This window comes from Mobula hypostoma, chromosome 5 (genome assembly GCF_963921235.1).
Source record: "Mobula hypostoma chromosome 5, sMobHyp1.1, whole genome shotgun sequence".
NCBI lineage: Eukaryota > Metazoa > Chordata > Chondrichthyes > Myliobatiformes > Myliobatidae > Mobula > Mobula hypostoma.
Window position 1 is genome coordinate 6,606,569 of NC_086101.1, and position 17,101 is coordinate 6,623,669.

Sequence of the window (17,101 nt, forward strand, 5' to 3'; positions counted from 1 at the left end):
AGCACTAACACCGGTGGTGATCTTGCTTCAGACAAAACTCTCCCACTGCACAAAGAAAATGCCCCTTTTTATACCATTTATACCATTATTCCATCAAAGCATAACATAATTATCACCCCAGTATTTTCCTTAGTTGGGTGGTTGCAGCTGAACTTTCTTATCTCTTACGACCTTCATCCCAGACACAGAATTTCGGAAGAAGGAGACAACGGGTCTGTAAGGAGGAAAACATTCTTCATCAGTATTTCATCTTCATGACGTGCAATCAAAAGGGACAAGGCGTTGGTCAATACGTGGGAAAACAAAACGTTACCACATTTCAAACTGACACCATTGTGTCTTTGAACTTCCATTTTATTTTGACATGTGCCAAGGAGGAATCACAATTAACTCTTTCCTTACACAGGGAAATGCACCTTCTCCAGTGTCTCCCGGAGTTGAGGATGACACATTTCCACTGAGGCGACTGATGAGACCAATGTGGGATCTGCAGTGTAGGATTAGTGTAAGGGTGTGGATAACGGTTGATGAGATTCGGCCTGTACCTGAGCTGCGTTTTGCACTTCCAACGTGCCTTTTATTCGTAATAAAAATATATACAAAATACTAAACACGGTGTGAATAATATTTTACATTCTGAGTGCCATTTGGTCAATCCAGTCGGTCATGTTTAAACCATTGCCACTCAGGTTGTCTCAGAGGTGATGAAACTTTTCAATGTTGGCAGCATTCCCTGACGGACATCTCGCTGTGCTGGGAGACCAACAGGTTTGGGGCGGACCAAAGAGCGTCTCTCACTGAGCTGATGATCTTCCAGCAGCAGTTTCCGTGCTGAATGACTCAATGTCACCGAGCTCACCGGAAACAGGAACATCAGCACTGAGACCGGAAGGTCAAATGTCTCTGCAGGTGAAATATTGCAACCTGCAGGAACCCTGACCTGACTTGAGGATCCTGCCTTCTGCAATACGTCACTGTTGTGGAGGGAAGAAGTTGTGTTCAGAGCTCTGCGTGTGCGTGTGTGATTTGCTGGATGAACTGAGAGATTATCGGGGTGCTGGGAGGGATTACACACATGATTGGAAGAAGTCGGATCAGACAGGTCACTGGGCCTGACTAATCTGCGGAAACAGAATCAGAATCGGGTTTATTATATCTGTTATATCTGATGTGAAATGTGTTGCTTTGCAGCAGCAGTGCAGTGCACAGACCTAACATCACTATGAATTATAAAATAAATAGCGCAAGTGAAGGAATAATGGGGTAATCAGTGGGAATCAAAGAAGATGGTTGTGGTCTTTGGAGCCGATCATCTCAGCCACAAGACATCTCTGCAGGAACTCCCCAGGACAGAGTCCTCGGCCCAAACACCCTCAGCTGCTTCATCAACGACCTTCTGTCCATCGTAAGGTCAGAGGTCGGGATGGTCACTGATGACGACACAATGTTCAGCACCATCTACCACTCCTCAGATAATGAAGCAGCCCACAACACAAATGCAACAAGACCCGGACAATATCCAGGCCTGGGCTGATAGGTGGCAAGTGACAATCACACCACACAGTGTCAGGCAGTGATATCTGAGGAAGGGATCTCTGGGAATCATGAGAATTGGGAAAGTTTATAAAATGTTTAAACCAGGTTCCTTACAATCTGGGAAATTATGGTAAAATTAATTAGACCAAGGGAGAAGTTCACTGGGAGGTGACGATATGACAGTCAGTACAGTGGTTAGATTGTGGATGTGTTCAGTCAGCAAGGTGAAGCTCACCGGATTAAAGGTAAACAGGTGGAGGTTGGATTGCAGACCACGGCAGGAGAGTTTATCATCAGATAAGGAGAGCCACGGCAGGAAACCAGGGTCAGAAATGAAGACAAAGAATTACAGAGAGCATTGGGAAATGTTTGTCAGTCAGATCGAGAGACACCACATAGAAATAATCAAAGGTCAAATACTACAGAGAAATGTAGCTTTCTGATGATGTTTAATGAAATCCACATGTCACCATTGTATAACAGGAACCCGTAAGATCATTGACTCAGTGGAGTATCTTTGCGATGACACTCGAAGTGTTCCCCGATGTTCACTGTAACAGGGCCTGAATAAACTGTCTTGTTCCCGAAACTCACCACTGCTGTCCGGCAGGTTCTTTCTGTGCTGTTCCATCTGAACCATATTTAAGTGGGAGACTGGTCCCCACACCCACAACCCAACCCCCAGTCCCTCTGTCCCTCGAGCTGCTGTTGTGGAAGCTGCCGGATGAAGACTGTCAGAGAGCAACACACTCAAAACGCTGGAGGAACTCAGGGGCTGTGGAGAGGAGAACAGTCATCGTTTCAGACCGAGAACCTTCAACGCTGTTTATTTCTCTCCATATGCTGCCTGACCGGCTGAGTTCCTCCGGTATATTATGTGTGTTGCTCTGGAATTTCAGCAACTGCAGAATCTCTTGTGTTTGTGAGTGGAGATTCCAGCCCAGTGCCCCTGCTCTCTGGGTCTGACGGGGTTTAGAAGACAGGCAGGGGGAAATCATTTCCACACGTGGGTCCTGCTCAGAACAAGCGAGACCGGACCTTTGGAGCCGGGCCTTATGTGGTGAAGTCAAGAAGGGAAATGGAAATCAGGAGTTGAATGTTTTCCACACTGTGATGTACAATGTCCAGTCCTGTGGTTGTTCCCGCAGCCACATCTTTGTCATCGCCACAGTATCAGTCTCCTCACAGCAGATTCTCTCCACATCCCATGTTCCATACCATTAACTGATTTAATAGTTGCTCTAAATTTACATTAATCACTGTTTTTACACCTCATTCTGACTATCTTCAGTCCTGGAGCTAAACAAAACGAGCTTTTGGAGGAACACCGAGGGTCAGGCAGCATCTGTGGAGAGAAATGGACAATCGACACTTCAGTTCGAGAACCTTCACCTGGACTGTCTCTACCCGGAATATCTTCTGACTATTTTCCTCCACAAATGCTGTCTGACCTGCTTAGTTCTTCCAGCAGCTCTCTTTTCCTTCCAGATTCCTGCATTTACAGTCCCTTGTGTCTATCTTTTCAGGACTTGCTTCTTCAGTTCTGCTGTAGACTGATCCAAGCTCTTCTCTCCGGCTTTTATCTATGTTCGACTTGTTTAAAGTGTTTCTGATCCCTGCTGTGGAAATGAACACGATTCCTGCTCACTGAAAAGGAACATTCATTCCCGAGACTGCAGCGCCCCTAGAGGACAATCGCGCTACCGCAGGCGTTCAGCAGCTCCCCGAAAGTGAAAGGATCCTGAACCAGGAAGTACCGGGAGTTAACATGGCTTCGAAAGAACAGCTTGAGAGTTTAACCAAGGAGGTAATTTGTCCCATCTGCCTGGATTTCTTCACCGATCCGGTGTCACTAGAGTGCGGACACAACTTCTGCCGCTCCTGTATCACACGGTGTTGGGAAAGGGAGGAGAGAAACTCCTGCCCGGAATGTAGAGAGGAGTTTGCAGACCGCACCCTCAGGGTCAATCGGGCCTTAGCAAATCTGTCTGAGAAAGCTCGAAAACTAAACTTGAATCCGAAAGAGAAGGAAAGTAAACTTCACTGCGAGGAACATGAGGAAGAACTGAAGCTGTTTTGTGAGACGGACGAGACACTGATCTGCCTGATCTGTGCGACTGCGCGGGAACACAAGTCTCACAACTTCATGCCGGTTAACGAAGCCGTTGAAATCTACAAGGTAAAAGTAACCAGGTTTTGATCAGCTGTTTACTTAGTTGCATATTTTAGTCTAATTTCTTACCTCTCTGATTTCTAGGGCCGAATTAAATCTTCCTTAGACTCTCTCACTAAAAAGAAATCAGACTTCGAGGAAATGGAGCAACAACAAAAAGAGAAGATTTCTGGAGTTCGGGTGAGTATCCTGAGCAGAATTTTCAAATTCGCTGTGTAGTTCTGTTCCATTTAATGCAAAATAGCAGAGTATTGCAGCTCCCGTAACCTGGGGTCGATCCTGACCCCTGGAGCTGTCTGCGTGGAGTTTGCATGTTCTCTCCGTAACCAGTACCTTCCTTTAGCCGACATTGCGTGGTTGAACGGTAAATTGGCTACTGTAGTTAACCTTGTGATTGTGGGTGGTTTGTGAATCAGGTCGGAGTTCGTGGGTCAGAGACAGAGTGTATATTTCAGGGAGACGTGGGTGAATGTGATGGAGGGGATTGTTCTGAGAACCAGCAGAGACGTTAATGGGCTGAATGGTTACCTTCCATGTCAGAAAGAAATACGAAAAACAGCCTCAAATAGTAAACTAACCTCTCCTTTCTTTGACAGGAACAATCACACAGCCTTCAGTCCCAGATCACATCCCATTTTGCTGAACTGTGCAGGGTTCTCACTGAGAAAGAGCAGCGCGCACTCCGAGATCTCAGGGAAGAAGAGGAGAGGATTCTGGATCCAATGGAACAAAATCTTCGAGAGATTCAAGAGAATTTAACTTCTATCCAGGAGGAAATCTCAAAGTTACAGGAACAGATGGATCAACAGGAAAATATCACATTCCTCATGGTGAGAGATTTCAGTTTGGATTTGTAAAAGTGCACAGTCGCAAAATGATGCATTTTATTGCTAATACTGTAGTTGGAAACTAATTTTCACCATGTGGACATCCTGACTGTTCAGGATTGTCATTGTCCCAAACCGGCCTCCCACAACATCTGTACATCACAGGACAGTCTGCAACCTTCTCAGGAATGAGTTACTCTGATCGTCGCACTGAGCTGGTGATCGTTTCTGTGATACCCACGTATAATATCCCCTGATACTCAGAGTAACACCCAGTTACAGTCACAGGCTGTGAGTGTGCTTCTGATATCCTTTTCACCACATTTCATGTTGGATTTGTTAACAACCAAATGATGTTTTATCTTTGACTTTTTGTCTCGTAAAAACAGACTCACTCCCACCACATCAAATCCATTTGGAATGTTAAATTGCTTCATCTGATCCTCCCTGACATCATATCCAGATAAAAATAGACAACCTGTCCAGTCTCTCCTGTAAGTTCAATCCTCCCAGTTAAGGTATAATTTTCAAAAACATTCATTGTACTTGCTCCCGTGATTCTGTGTTCCTCTTTCGCTATGTGTGTCAGTAGGAGTGAGTTTAGTGGGAGTTTTCAAAGTTTCAAAAAGGTACACTTAATGTCAGAGAAATGTTTACAATATACATCCTGAAATTCTTTTTCTTCACAAACATCCACAAAAACAATGGCGTGTCCCAAAGAATGAATGAGTTAACTGTTAGAACCCCAAAACCCCCCAGCTCCCCTTCCCTCGCATAGGCAGCAGCAAGGCAACGACCACCCCTCCCCCACCAGCAAAAAAGCATCAACACCCTCCCCCGAGCACTCAAGCGTGCAGCAAAGCACGAATAAAGACACAGACTTGCAGTACCCCAAAGACTACTCATTCACCCAGTGATTCAACATAACACAGGCTCTCTCTCCCTGAAAAAGGAAAAAGAGGTGACCCGTTTTACAGCGAGAGGGGAGACATAACAAACAACTCACTGATTTACGATGTTAAAAGTCTGTTGCATTGTTTTTTTCAAGCTCTGTGCCAAAGGAACTCAGGTCTCGTGTCACACAGCTAGCAGCCAGCTTGTTTCTTTCGATCTTCCATCTCCCACAACACACCGATTCCCCGCAGAGACAACGACATCGAGTCCACCCACTTCCAGAGCCACATAATCTCGGAACTTGAAGGCGTGCTAGTCTTCCAGGCCACGTCCTTGATATATCAAACAGCGGCCAGTCGTGAGACCCCGACAGTGGGTCTTATTCCCGTAAAGAAGCGAAGGCAGCGTGTAACTCCAGGTCAGGGTCTTCAAAAGAACCCTGAAAGGGAAAAGTAGAGATACTAACGATAGAAATAAAGCTGTTTCCGAAGATGCGATCAAAGCAGTCGCCGTTAGTCGCCATCATCCTCCTCAGCTCCCAGCAGCTTTTAATAACTTGGCTCAGATCCCTGCTATTGCAATGCCAATGGTCAGTCTCAGTCAGCTGAGATCTGTGTTTGATTTATTTCAGGAGGAAGCTCGTCGGAAGAGAAGGTAGGACATGGTCTTTACTGAAACTCTGTATGGATTTCTAAAATAGTTCAAATATTACTGATACTCAGTTTATAACTACATGTATAATATTTACAGGATCAGTGATGATGCCCAGACATTGTCAGTGACAGATGGTGCCCTACTGTCTGAAAAATTCTATCACCCCTATTTGTTCGACATAACGTTGGGAGAAGCGTTTGATGGTATTAAGCAAGGTAAAACATACAGATTCATTTGCCCTTATTTCAGACACAATTAATAATTAGACACAAAATTTGGCTTAAGAATAGGTTGAAGGGGAAGTGAAGTTTATTCCGGCAACAACCCCACCTGCAGGGAGACATCATTGTCACATGATCATCTGGAGAAGTCAGACCCCTGAACACACCAACACTGGGGCAAAATATAACCACCTCACGGGACTGTTAGATGAACCACAGCATCCTGATCTCATTCATGCTGGAAAAATATGTCAATGCGTTCCTCCACCATCAACTCTGCTCTGAAACGCATCTCCCCCATTTCACGCACATCTGCTCTCACTCCATCCTCCCGCCACCCCACTAGGAATAGGGTTCCCCTGGTCCTCACCTACCACTCCACCAGCCTCCAGGTCCAACTTATTATTCTCCGTAACTTCCGCCACCTCCAAGGGGATCCCACCACTAAGCACATTTTTCCTTCCCTGCCTCTCTCTGCTTTCCGCAGGGATCGCTCCCTACGCGACTCCCTTGTCCATTCGTCCCCCTCATCCCTCCCCACTGATCTCCCTCCTGGCACTTATCCTTGTAAGCGGAACAAGTGCTACACATGCCCTCACACCTCCTCCCTTACCACCATTCACAGCCCCAGACAGTCCTTCCAGGTGAGGCGACACTTCACTTGTGAGTTGGCTGGGGTGATATACTGCGTCCGGTGCTCCCGATGTGGCCTTCTATATATTGGCGAGACCCGGCGCAGACTGGGAGATTGTTTTGCTGAACACCTACGCTCTGTCCGCCAGAGAAAGCAGGATCTCCCAGTGGCCACACATTTTAATTCCACATCCCATTCCCATTCTGATATGTCTATCCACGGCCTCTTCTACTGTAAAGATGAAGCCACACTCAGGTTGGAGGAACAACACCTTATATTCCGTCTGGGTAGCCTCCAAGCTGATGGCATGAACATTGACTTCTCTAACTTCCGTTAATGCCCCACCTCCCCCTCGAACCCCATCCTTTATTTATATACACACATTCTTTCTCTCTCTCTCTCTCTCCTTTTTCTCCCTCTGTCCCTCTGACTATACCCCTTGCCCATCCTCTGGGTTTCCCCCCCACCTCGCCTTTTTCTTTCTCCCTGGGCCTCCTGTCCCATGATCCTCTCATATCCCCTTTGCCAATCACCTGTCCAGCTCTTGGTTCCAACCCTCCCCCTCCTGTCTTCTCCTATCATTTTGGATCTCCCCCTCCCCCTCCCACCTTCAAATCTCTTACTAGTTCTTCCTTCAATTAGTCCTGACGAAGGGTCTCGGCCTGAAACGTCGACTGTACCTCTTCCTAGAGATGCTGCCTGGCCTGCTGCGTTCACCAGCAACTTTGATGTGTGTTGTCAATGCGTGTGCTTGAATCCTGCCACAGTAGCTCTGGAATTAATATTTCATTAATGACATTAAAAGGGATAAAATCTGGTATCACTGTGGTGACAGAGATTGTCAGAAAAATACACCGAGTCCTTCGAGCCACTCACCCTGTCTGACCTGTCCGTGACCTCAGTCTGATTGACTCAGCTCTGCCCCCTGCTGGACTCGCGAGTCTCACTGTTGTTATCAAACCACCACATTGACGCATCGTCAGACTGAACCCGGGCACACCGATCAGCATTGACCTCGGTGAACGATGGGAGAAGCCCACCCAGCATAACTGGTCTGACAAATATCCCTCACACACATACAGAAGAAGCATTGGCAGATTGTAGTCAGAGCCTCAGCATTGCACATTGTTATTTCCCTCAGTGACCTGGAAACTATTGTCTCTCTTCAGACACAGTGAATGGTTTTTACTTGAACAATTCACGCACATGTCGCACATTGCCAACACACAGTGGACATGTGAAGACACGCTGTAACATACAATACTTCAATATCCACCCTTACCTTCAATGTGAACACACACTCACTGATATTTACAACAACCAACACACACTCACGCACAGTGACAGATATTCAAATGCACCATCAGAGTGGGACACATCGCCAGGGAAACAGGCACATTTCCGTGTGTTTGTCCCATATTCCTCTAACCACTTCCTATCCATGTACCTGTCTAAATTTATTTTAAAATATATTAATTATACCTGTTTCTACGGCTTCCTCTGACAGCAAATTCCACATGTGCCCACTTCCCTCACAGATTGCTTAAAAAACCTTCTCTTCAATCTCCGCCCTCTGCTTTTGGACTCTGATATTCTGGGGAAAGAGACCTTGTGTATACACTTTACAACTGCCCTCATGATGTTATGTACCTCAAAAGGGGTCCCCTACCCCCCCAACATCCAACGCTCCAGGGAAATAGCCCCAGCTTATCCAGTCTCTGCTTTTAACCCAAGCCCTCCAGCCCTGGTAACATCTTCCTGTAATGACATCCTTCCCAGAGTCGGGGACCCAGAAATGCACACAAACTCCAAGTGTGGTCTATGATCAACATCAAAGGCCTTGGTGAAGTTCATGTGGACAATGTCTACCACCCTGTCCTGGTCAATCCTCTCTGTCACCTCTTCAACAAACTGGGATTTGTGAGACGTGATTTTCCATGCACAACGCCGAGCTGAGTGTCCCTGATCAGTCCTCGTCTTTCCAAATGCTGTTTGATCTTGTCTCTCAGAAACTGTCCCACCACTGACGTTCGGCTTATGGACTGGACTTCCCTGGTACGTTCTCCCCATGACTGTGTGGGTTTCCTCGAGGTGCTCCAGTTCCTCCCACAGTTCAATTATCCTGTTGTTAGACTCAGATTAAATCAGAGGTTTTTGGGTGGTGGGGGTCATTGTAACTTGTCCCATGGTCAGGCTCGGATTAAATCAGGGGTTTTTGGGTGGTTGGGGTCATTGTAACTTGTCCCATGGTCAGGCTCGGATTAAATCAGGGGTTTCTGGGTGGTGGGGTCATTGTAAATTGTCCCATGGTTGGGCTCGGATTAAACCAGTGGTTGCTGGATGGTGGGGGTCAAAGGACTGGAAAGGCCTATTCCGTGCTGTATCTCAATAAATAAATTACAGCTGATGAAAGTGCAGTAGACATCGGCTCCATGGAGTTTAGCGAGGGATTTGACAAGGTAGCAGAGAGTTAGATCACATGGGATACAGTACGATCTGGAATAGGATACAGAATTGTCTGGGTGGAGTCCTGTGACCAGCGGTTGTGCTGCAGGGATCGGTGCTGGGTCCACTGTTTTTCATCATTCATATGAATGATTTGCCAAGAATGTAAGTGACGTGTTTAGTAGGTTTGTGAAGGACTCTAAAACTGGTGGTTTCATGGACAGTGAAGAGGTTATTTATTTATTTAGAGATAGTGTGAAACAGGCCGTCCCAGACTAATGACCTGCTCCACCCAGCAACAGTTGCTCTTCAACACTAGCCTAGTCAAAGGAGATTTTACAATGACCAATTAACTTCCTAACCAGTTTGTTTTTGTACTAGAGTCATAGAGTGACAGAAAAGTATAACACAGTAACAGGCCCTTTGGCCCATCTAGTTCATGCCATCATATTTAAACTGCCTACTCCTAACAACCTGTACCGTGACCATAGGCCTCCACACCTGTGTGATCCATGTATCTGTCCAAACTTCTCTTTAACATTGAAATCGAGTTTACATGTATCACCTGCACTGGCAGCTCATTCCACACTCTTCACAACCCTCTGAGTGAAGACGTTTCCCCTCATGTTCCCTTTAAACTTTTCACCTTTCACCCTCACACATGACCTCCAGTTGCAGTCCTACCCACCATTTGCATTTACTCTCCTCATAATTTTGTATACCTCTCCATCTCCCCTCAGCCTTCTACATTACAAGGAATAAAGTCTTAACCTGTTCAATCTTTCCTTATAAATCAGGTCCTCCAGTCCAAGCAACATCCCTGTAAATGTTCTCTATTCTCTTTCATCTTTATTTACATGTTTCTGGAAGGTAGGTGACCAAAACTGCACACAATACCCCAGATTAGACCTCACCAACATCTCATACAACTTCAGCATAACATCCCATCTCCTGTACTCAGTACTTTCATTTATTGACTGTTTATTGTTTATTGACATACTTTATTCATCCCGGGGGAAATTGGTTTTCATTACAGTTGCACCATAAATAGTAATAGAAATAGTAATAGAAAATAGTAATAAATAGTTAAATAGTAATATGTAAATTATGCCAGTAAATTATGAAATAAGTCCAGGACCAGCCTATTGGCTCAGGGTGTCTGACCCTCCAAGGGAGGAGTTGTAAAGTTTGATGGCCACAGGCAGGAATGACTTCCTATGACGCTCTGTGCTGCATCTCGGTGGAATGAGTCTCTGGCTGAATGTACTCCTGTGCCCACCCAGTACATTATGTAGTGGATGGGAGACATTGTCCAAGTTGGCATGCAACTTAGACAGCATCCTCTTTTCAGACACCAACGTCAGAGAGTGGTGAAGGGCAATGTTCCAAAAGCTTTCTTTATGACTCTAAACAAGAGAAAATCTGCCGATGCTGGAGATCTAAACAGCACACACAAAATGTTGGAGGAACTCAGCAGGTCAGGCAGCATCAATGGAAATGAATAAACTCTTTGATGTTTTGGTCTGAGATTTTGTGTGTGTTGCTTTGGATTTCCAGCATCCGCACTCTTTCTTCTCATTATGATTTGGATCACTCTGAACAGTTCTGGTTACGTATCTACAGGAAGGATGTTATTAAACTGAGAGAGTATAAAACAGATTTACAAGGATGTTACTGGGACTGGAGGGTATGGGTTATAAGGAGAGGCTGGATATTCTGGGACTTCTTCCTGGATCTCAGGAGGCTGCCAAAGGAAACTGTAGAGGTGGGTACAATTACAATGATTTAAAAGACATCGGGGCAGGAAAGGCCTCAAAGCTCTCTGTTTTTTTTCTGGACACCAGAACTAACCAGCTCCCCTCCACCACCACTCTCCTCTGCTTAGCAGAACTTGTCCTCACTCTCAATAATTTCTCCTTTGGCTCCTCCCACTTCATTTAGACAATTGACTACATGGAACAGTCTGTGTTCCAAGCCCACACTGGTGACCATCCCACACTTCCCCCACACAACACTGATGACTGCATTGGTGCTGCTTCCTGCACCCATGCTGAACTCATCAGCTTCATCGACTTTGCCTCCAGCTTTCACCCTGCCCATTTCTGGTTCATTTCTGATACCTCCCTTCCCTTCTTGATCTCTCTGTCTCTATTTCTAGAGACAGCTGTCCATTATAAACCAACGGACTCTCACAGCTACCTGGACTATACCTTCTCCCACCCTGCTACTTGTAAAAATGCCATTTCTTTCTCTGAACTCCTCCGTCTCCACCACATCTGCTCTCAGGATGAGGCTTTTCATTCTAGAATGAAGGAAATATCCTCCTTTTTCATAGAAAGGGGCTTCCCTTCCGCCACCATCAACACTGCCCTCAACTGCATCTCTTCCATTTTACGCACGTCTGCTCTTACCCCATCCTCCGCCACCCTACCAGGGATAGGGTTCCTCTTGTCCTCAACTACCATCCCGCCAGCCTCTGTGTTCAGCAAATAATTCACCGAAACTTCTGCCATGTCCAGTGAGATCCCACCACCAATCACATCTTTCCCTCCTGCCCCATGCAATTCCCTTGTCTGTTTGTCCCTCCCCCCAGATCTCCCTCCTGGCACTGATGCTTGCAAGCAGAACAAGTGCTACACTCGCCTCTACACATTCTCTCTCACTACCATCCAGGGCCCTAAACAGTCCTTCCAGCTGAGGTGACACTTGACCTGAGTCTGTTGTGGTCATATACTGTGTCCGGTGTTCCTGGTGTGGCCTCCTGTATATCAGCGAGACCCGATGTAGTTTGGGAGACCACTTTGCCGAGCATCTATGCTACGTCCACCAGAACAGGATCTCCCAGTGTCTATTTCCCATTCCCATTCCGATATGTCCTCCACTGTCGGGATAAGGCCACACTTGGGTTGGAGGAACAACACCTTTTATTCCACCTGGGGAGCCTTCAACCTGATGGCAAGAACATTAATCTTAAACTTCCAATGATGCCCCCAAACCGACCCTCCCCCTTCTCCATTTCCTATCCCCTGTTCCCTCTCTCAGCTCATCTTGCCAATCAACTTCCCAGCTTGTTACTTAATCCCTCCTCCTCCGGGTTTCACCTATCACCTGGTGGTCCTCCCTCCCTCCCCACACCCATCTTTAAATCTACTCCTCAGCCTTTTCTCTCCAGTCCTGCCAAAACGTTGACTTTACTTTTTTCAATGGATGCTCCCTGGACTGCTGGGCTCCTCCAGCATTTTGTATTTGTTGCTTGGACAGGTATGTGGGTAGGAAAGGTTTAAAGGAGTAATGCCCAATATAGGCAAATGGAACTAGATCATTAAAATGAGTTGGTCAGCACGAATGAATTCGGCCTTACCTGCATTTTAAATGCCTCCAGTGTTCATTCACCTTATCTTCTTCGAGCTGTTGCTCCACTCATTCCTCACATCTATCTACCGTTAACCCCCGCCCTTCTTTCCATTTTTGAGGAAAGGTCTCGGCTTGAAACATCGACTGTACATCTCCCTTAATACACGCTGCTCGACCCGCTGAGATCCTTCAGAATTTTGTGTGTGCTGATCGGGGAAAATCCGCTCTCCATGTCGAGGAAATTCTCGGGAATATGTTGGTTGTCCATCCGCTGTGTTTTGTAAAACCCTGGGAAAGGGTCCTGCCGGCCTCTCCCCCGGTCTCGGGGCCGCGCTGCCCGAGTCTGCCCCCGATCCCCGGGGACTCTCTAATTCTCTGCTTCTCCCCCCAGTCTCTGTCACCCTGGATGTGGAAACGGCGAATCCGGAGCTCGAGGTGTCTGAGGATCGGAAGAGTGTGAGACGGACCGGGACCCGGAGGAATCTCCCTGACACCGGGAAGAGGTTCACAGACCGGGGTTGTGTGCTGGGATCGGAGGGATTCACATCGGGGAGACATTACTGGGAGGTGGTTGTGACGGGAAATCGGTGGTGGGATCTGGGAGTCGCCGCAGAGTCTGTGGAGAGGAAGAGATGGGTCAGACGGAGTCCGGAGACCGAATTCTGGATCATCCGGCGGGATGATGACGAGATGTGGGTTTTCACCTCCCCTGTATCCCGTCTCCCTGCCGGTCCCATCCCCGGGAGGGTGGGAGTTTATCTCAGTTACGAGTCCGGGACAGTTTCATTTTACAACGCGGAGACCAAATCCATTCTCCACACCTTCACTGGGAATAAATTCACGGAGAAACTTTATCCTTTCTTCAGGACTGTATATACAAACCAGTGGCTGAGAATCTGCTCCGGTTCCGCTCCGGGTCTGTAAACGGGTCGGGTCCCGGGACCGGCGTCAGGAGTAAGTCAGTGTAAATATAAATGTGCGGAGAGTGAAATAAACACGATGTGAGAATTATCGATCCATTAATTTTAACTCGTTCACCGCATCCGTCAACGGAACTGAAACAATGCGGATTCAGCAGCAGCCGCGGGCGGTGGGTCCTGAGCTCCCCGGCTCCCCCGGGTGCTAAAGTCCACCGGGACTGACTGGGTAACTGGGACAAGTGGTGGTGGTGCTGACTGGGAGACGGAGGTCAGGGTGAATCTTGGTAACACGGGACATGTAGTGTTGGTAACACACGAAGCGGCGGGATCTCCCAGTGTGACAGGTAACATCTGTGGAGGGAAATAGACAGGTGATGGGTGGATCCAGGTGAGGGGGTGACAGGTAGATGAGGGAGGGGTGGAGTGTGGAAATGTGTCAGATACTGGGAAGTGAGAGGTGTCAGTGACAAAGGGCTGACGATTTTGGAATGTGACAGGAGAGGAAAGTGGAGCCTGGAATAAAGGGATGGAGGTGGGGAGGAGTGTGTGGGTGATGGGGAATGGAGAGAGCGGGGGAGGAGGGGAAAGAGATAGGGTGATGGGGCTGGTGAATCAGGAGGAGTGAGACAATTAAATACGAAAATTGACAGAGAGGGAACGACCACTGAAAGTTTGAGAATTCAATGTTTATGATAACAGGTTGCAGACTGCCCAGGCAGAACATTACGAGACAAATAGAGCCAGGATCCCTGCTTTGAATCAGATAAACCATAAGACACAGGAGCAGAATTAGGTCAACTGGCCCATCGAGTCTGCTGCGCCATTCAATCATGGCTGATCCTTTTTTTTCTCCTCCTCAACCCCAGTTCCCGGCCTTCTCCCTTTGATACCATGTCCAATCAAGAAGCTATCAATCTGTGCATTAAATACACCCAACGACCTGGCCTCCACAGCTGCAGGCGGTGACACATTCCACAAATTCACCATCTTCTGGCTAAAGAAATTTCTCTGAATCTGTTTTGAAAGTGCGCCCCTGTATCCTTAGGCTGTGCCCTCTTGTCCTAGACTCTCCCACCATGGTAAACATCCTTTCCACATCTATTCTGTCTAGGTCTTTCAACAGTCGAAAAGTTTCAGTGAGATTCCCCCCTCATCCTTCTGAATTCCTGCGAGTACAGACCCAGAGCCATCAAACGTTTCTCGTATGATAATCCTTTCATTCCTGGAATCATCCTTGTGAACTTATTTAGTGGCTGAGGGATTGGAGCAGGGGACAGGGTGTCAGGTTTCTGGATCATTTGGAATCTTTTGGGGTAGGTGTGACCTGTACAGAAAAGACGGGTTGCACTTGAATACCAGGGGGACCAATATCCTGGCGGGGAGGTTTGATAAGGCTACTGGGGAGAGTTTAAATTAGAATTGCTGGGGGGTGGGAACCGAACTGAAGAGATTGGGGAAGAGGTAGTTGGCTCACAAATAGAGAAAGCTTGTAGACGGTTTGAGAGGGAGGATCGGCAGGTGATAAGAAGCGATGTGCTCAGACTGATGGTTTGAGATGTGTCTAATGCAAGGAGTATTATGAACAAAGCGGATAGGTTTAGAGTGTGGATCAGTACTTGGAGCTATGATATTGTGGCCCTTACAGAGACTGGGATGGCTCAGGGGCAGGAATGGTTACTTCGAGTACCAGACTTTAGATGTTTCAGAAAGGACAGGGAGGGTGGCAAAGGAGGTGGTCAGAGAAATTGTCACGGCTGCAGAAATGGTGGAAGTCATGGAGGGATTGTCTACGGAGTCTCTGTGGGTGGAAGTTAGGAACAGGAAGGGGTCAATAACTCTACTAGGTGTTTTTGGTAGACCACCCAATAGTAACAGGGACATCGAGGAGCAGATAGGGAGATGTGTTCCGGAAAGGTGTAATAATAACAGGGTTGTTGTGATGGGAGATCTTAGTTTCCCAAATATTGATTGGCATCTCCCTAGACCAAGGGGTTTAGATAGGATGGAGTTTGTTAGGTGTGTTCAGGATGGTTTCTTGACACAATATGTAGATAAGCCTACAAGAGGAGAGGCTGTACTCGATCTGATATTGGGAAATGAACCTGGTCAGGTGTCAGGTCTCTCAGTGGGAGAGCATTTTGGAGATGCAGTCACAATTCTATCTCCTTTACCATAGCATTGGAGAGGGATAGGAACAGGTAAGTTAGGAAAGCGTTTAATTGGGGTAAGCGGAAATATGAGGCTATCAGGTAGGAACTTGGAAGCGTAAAATGGGAACAGATGTTCTCAGGGAAACGTACAGCAGAAATGTGGCAAATGTTCAGGGGATATTTGCATAGAATTCTGTGTATGTACGTTCCAATGTGACAGGGAAAGGATGGTAGGGCACAGGAACCGTGGTGTACAAAGGCTGTTGTAAATCCAGTCAAAAAGAAAAGAAGAGCTTACGAAAGGTTCAAAAAACTAGGTAAAGATGGAGATCGAGAGGCTAGCAGGAAGAAGCATAAGAATGAAATTAGGAGAGCCAGAAGGGGCCATGAGAAGGCTTTGGTGTACGGGATGAAGGAAAACCCCAAGGCACTCTACAAATATATGAAGACCAAGAGGATAAGACGTGAGCGAATGGGTCCAATTAAATGTGACAGTTGAAAAGTGTGTATGGATCTGGAGGAGATAGCAGAGGTACTTAACGAATACTTTGCTTCAGTATTCACTATGGAAAAGGATCTTGGTGATCATAGGGATGACTCGCTGCGGACTGAAAAGCTTGAGCATATAGATATGAAGAAAGAGGATGTGCTGGAGCTTTTGGAAAGCATCAAGTTGGATAAGTCACTGGGACCGAATGACTTGTACCCCAGGCTACAGTGGGAGGCGAGGGAGAAGATTGCCGAGCCTCTGGCGATGATCTTTCCATCGTCAATGAGGACGGGAGAGGCTCCGGAGGATTGGAGGGTTGTGGATGTTGTTCCCTTATTCATGAAGGGGAGTAGAGATAGCCCAGGAAATTATAGACCAGTGAGTCTTTCTTCAGTGGTTGGTAAGTTGACGGAAAAGATCCTGAGAGGCAGGATTTATGAACATTCGGAGAGGCATAATATGATTAAGAATAGTCAGCATGGCTTTCCTAAAGGCAGGTTGTGCCTTATGAGCCTGATTGAAGTTTTTGAGGATGTGGCTAAACACATTGATGAAGATAGAGCAGTAGATGTAGTGTATATGGATTTCAGCAAGGAATTTGATAAGGTATGCCATGTAAGACTTGAGAAAGTAAGGAGGCATAGGATCCAAGGGGACATTGCTTTGTGGATCCAGATTTGGCTTGCCCACAGAAAGTAAAGAGTTGTTGGAGATGGTTCATATTCTGCATGGAGATCAGTGACCAGTGGTGTGCCTCAGGGATCTGTTCTGGGACCTCTACTATAAATGAGGATGAATATATT

The 17,101-nt window shown here is 46.8% G+C and overlaps 1 protein-coding gene across 1 annotated transcript in view; it reads left to right on the plus strand.

Annotated features, from left to right (window-relative positions):
* The first annotated feature begins 3,023 nt into the window (after positions 1–3,023).
* LOC134346428 (uncharacterized) overlaps positions 3,024–17,101 on the plus strand; it is a 69,097-nt gene continuing 55,019 nt past the window's right edge. Inside the window, 7 exon segments of the mRNA XM_063047798.1 lie at positions 3,024–3,715; positions 3,794–3,889; positions 4,306–4,539; positions 6,062–6,084; positions 6,181–6,299; positions 13,130–13,641; positions 13,643–13,685. Coding sequence (XP_062903868.1) covers positions 3,305–3,715; positions 3,794–3,889; positions 4,306–4,539; positions 6,062–6,084; positions 6,181–6,299; positions 13,130–13,641; positions 13,643–13,685 — 1,438 coding nt within the window. The 5' untranslated portion in view covers positions 3,024–3,304.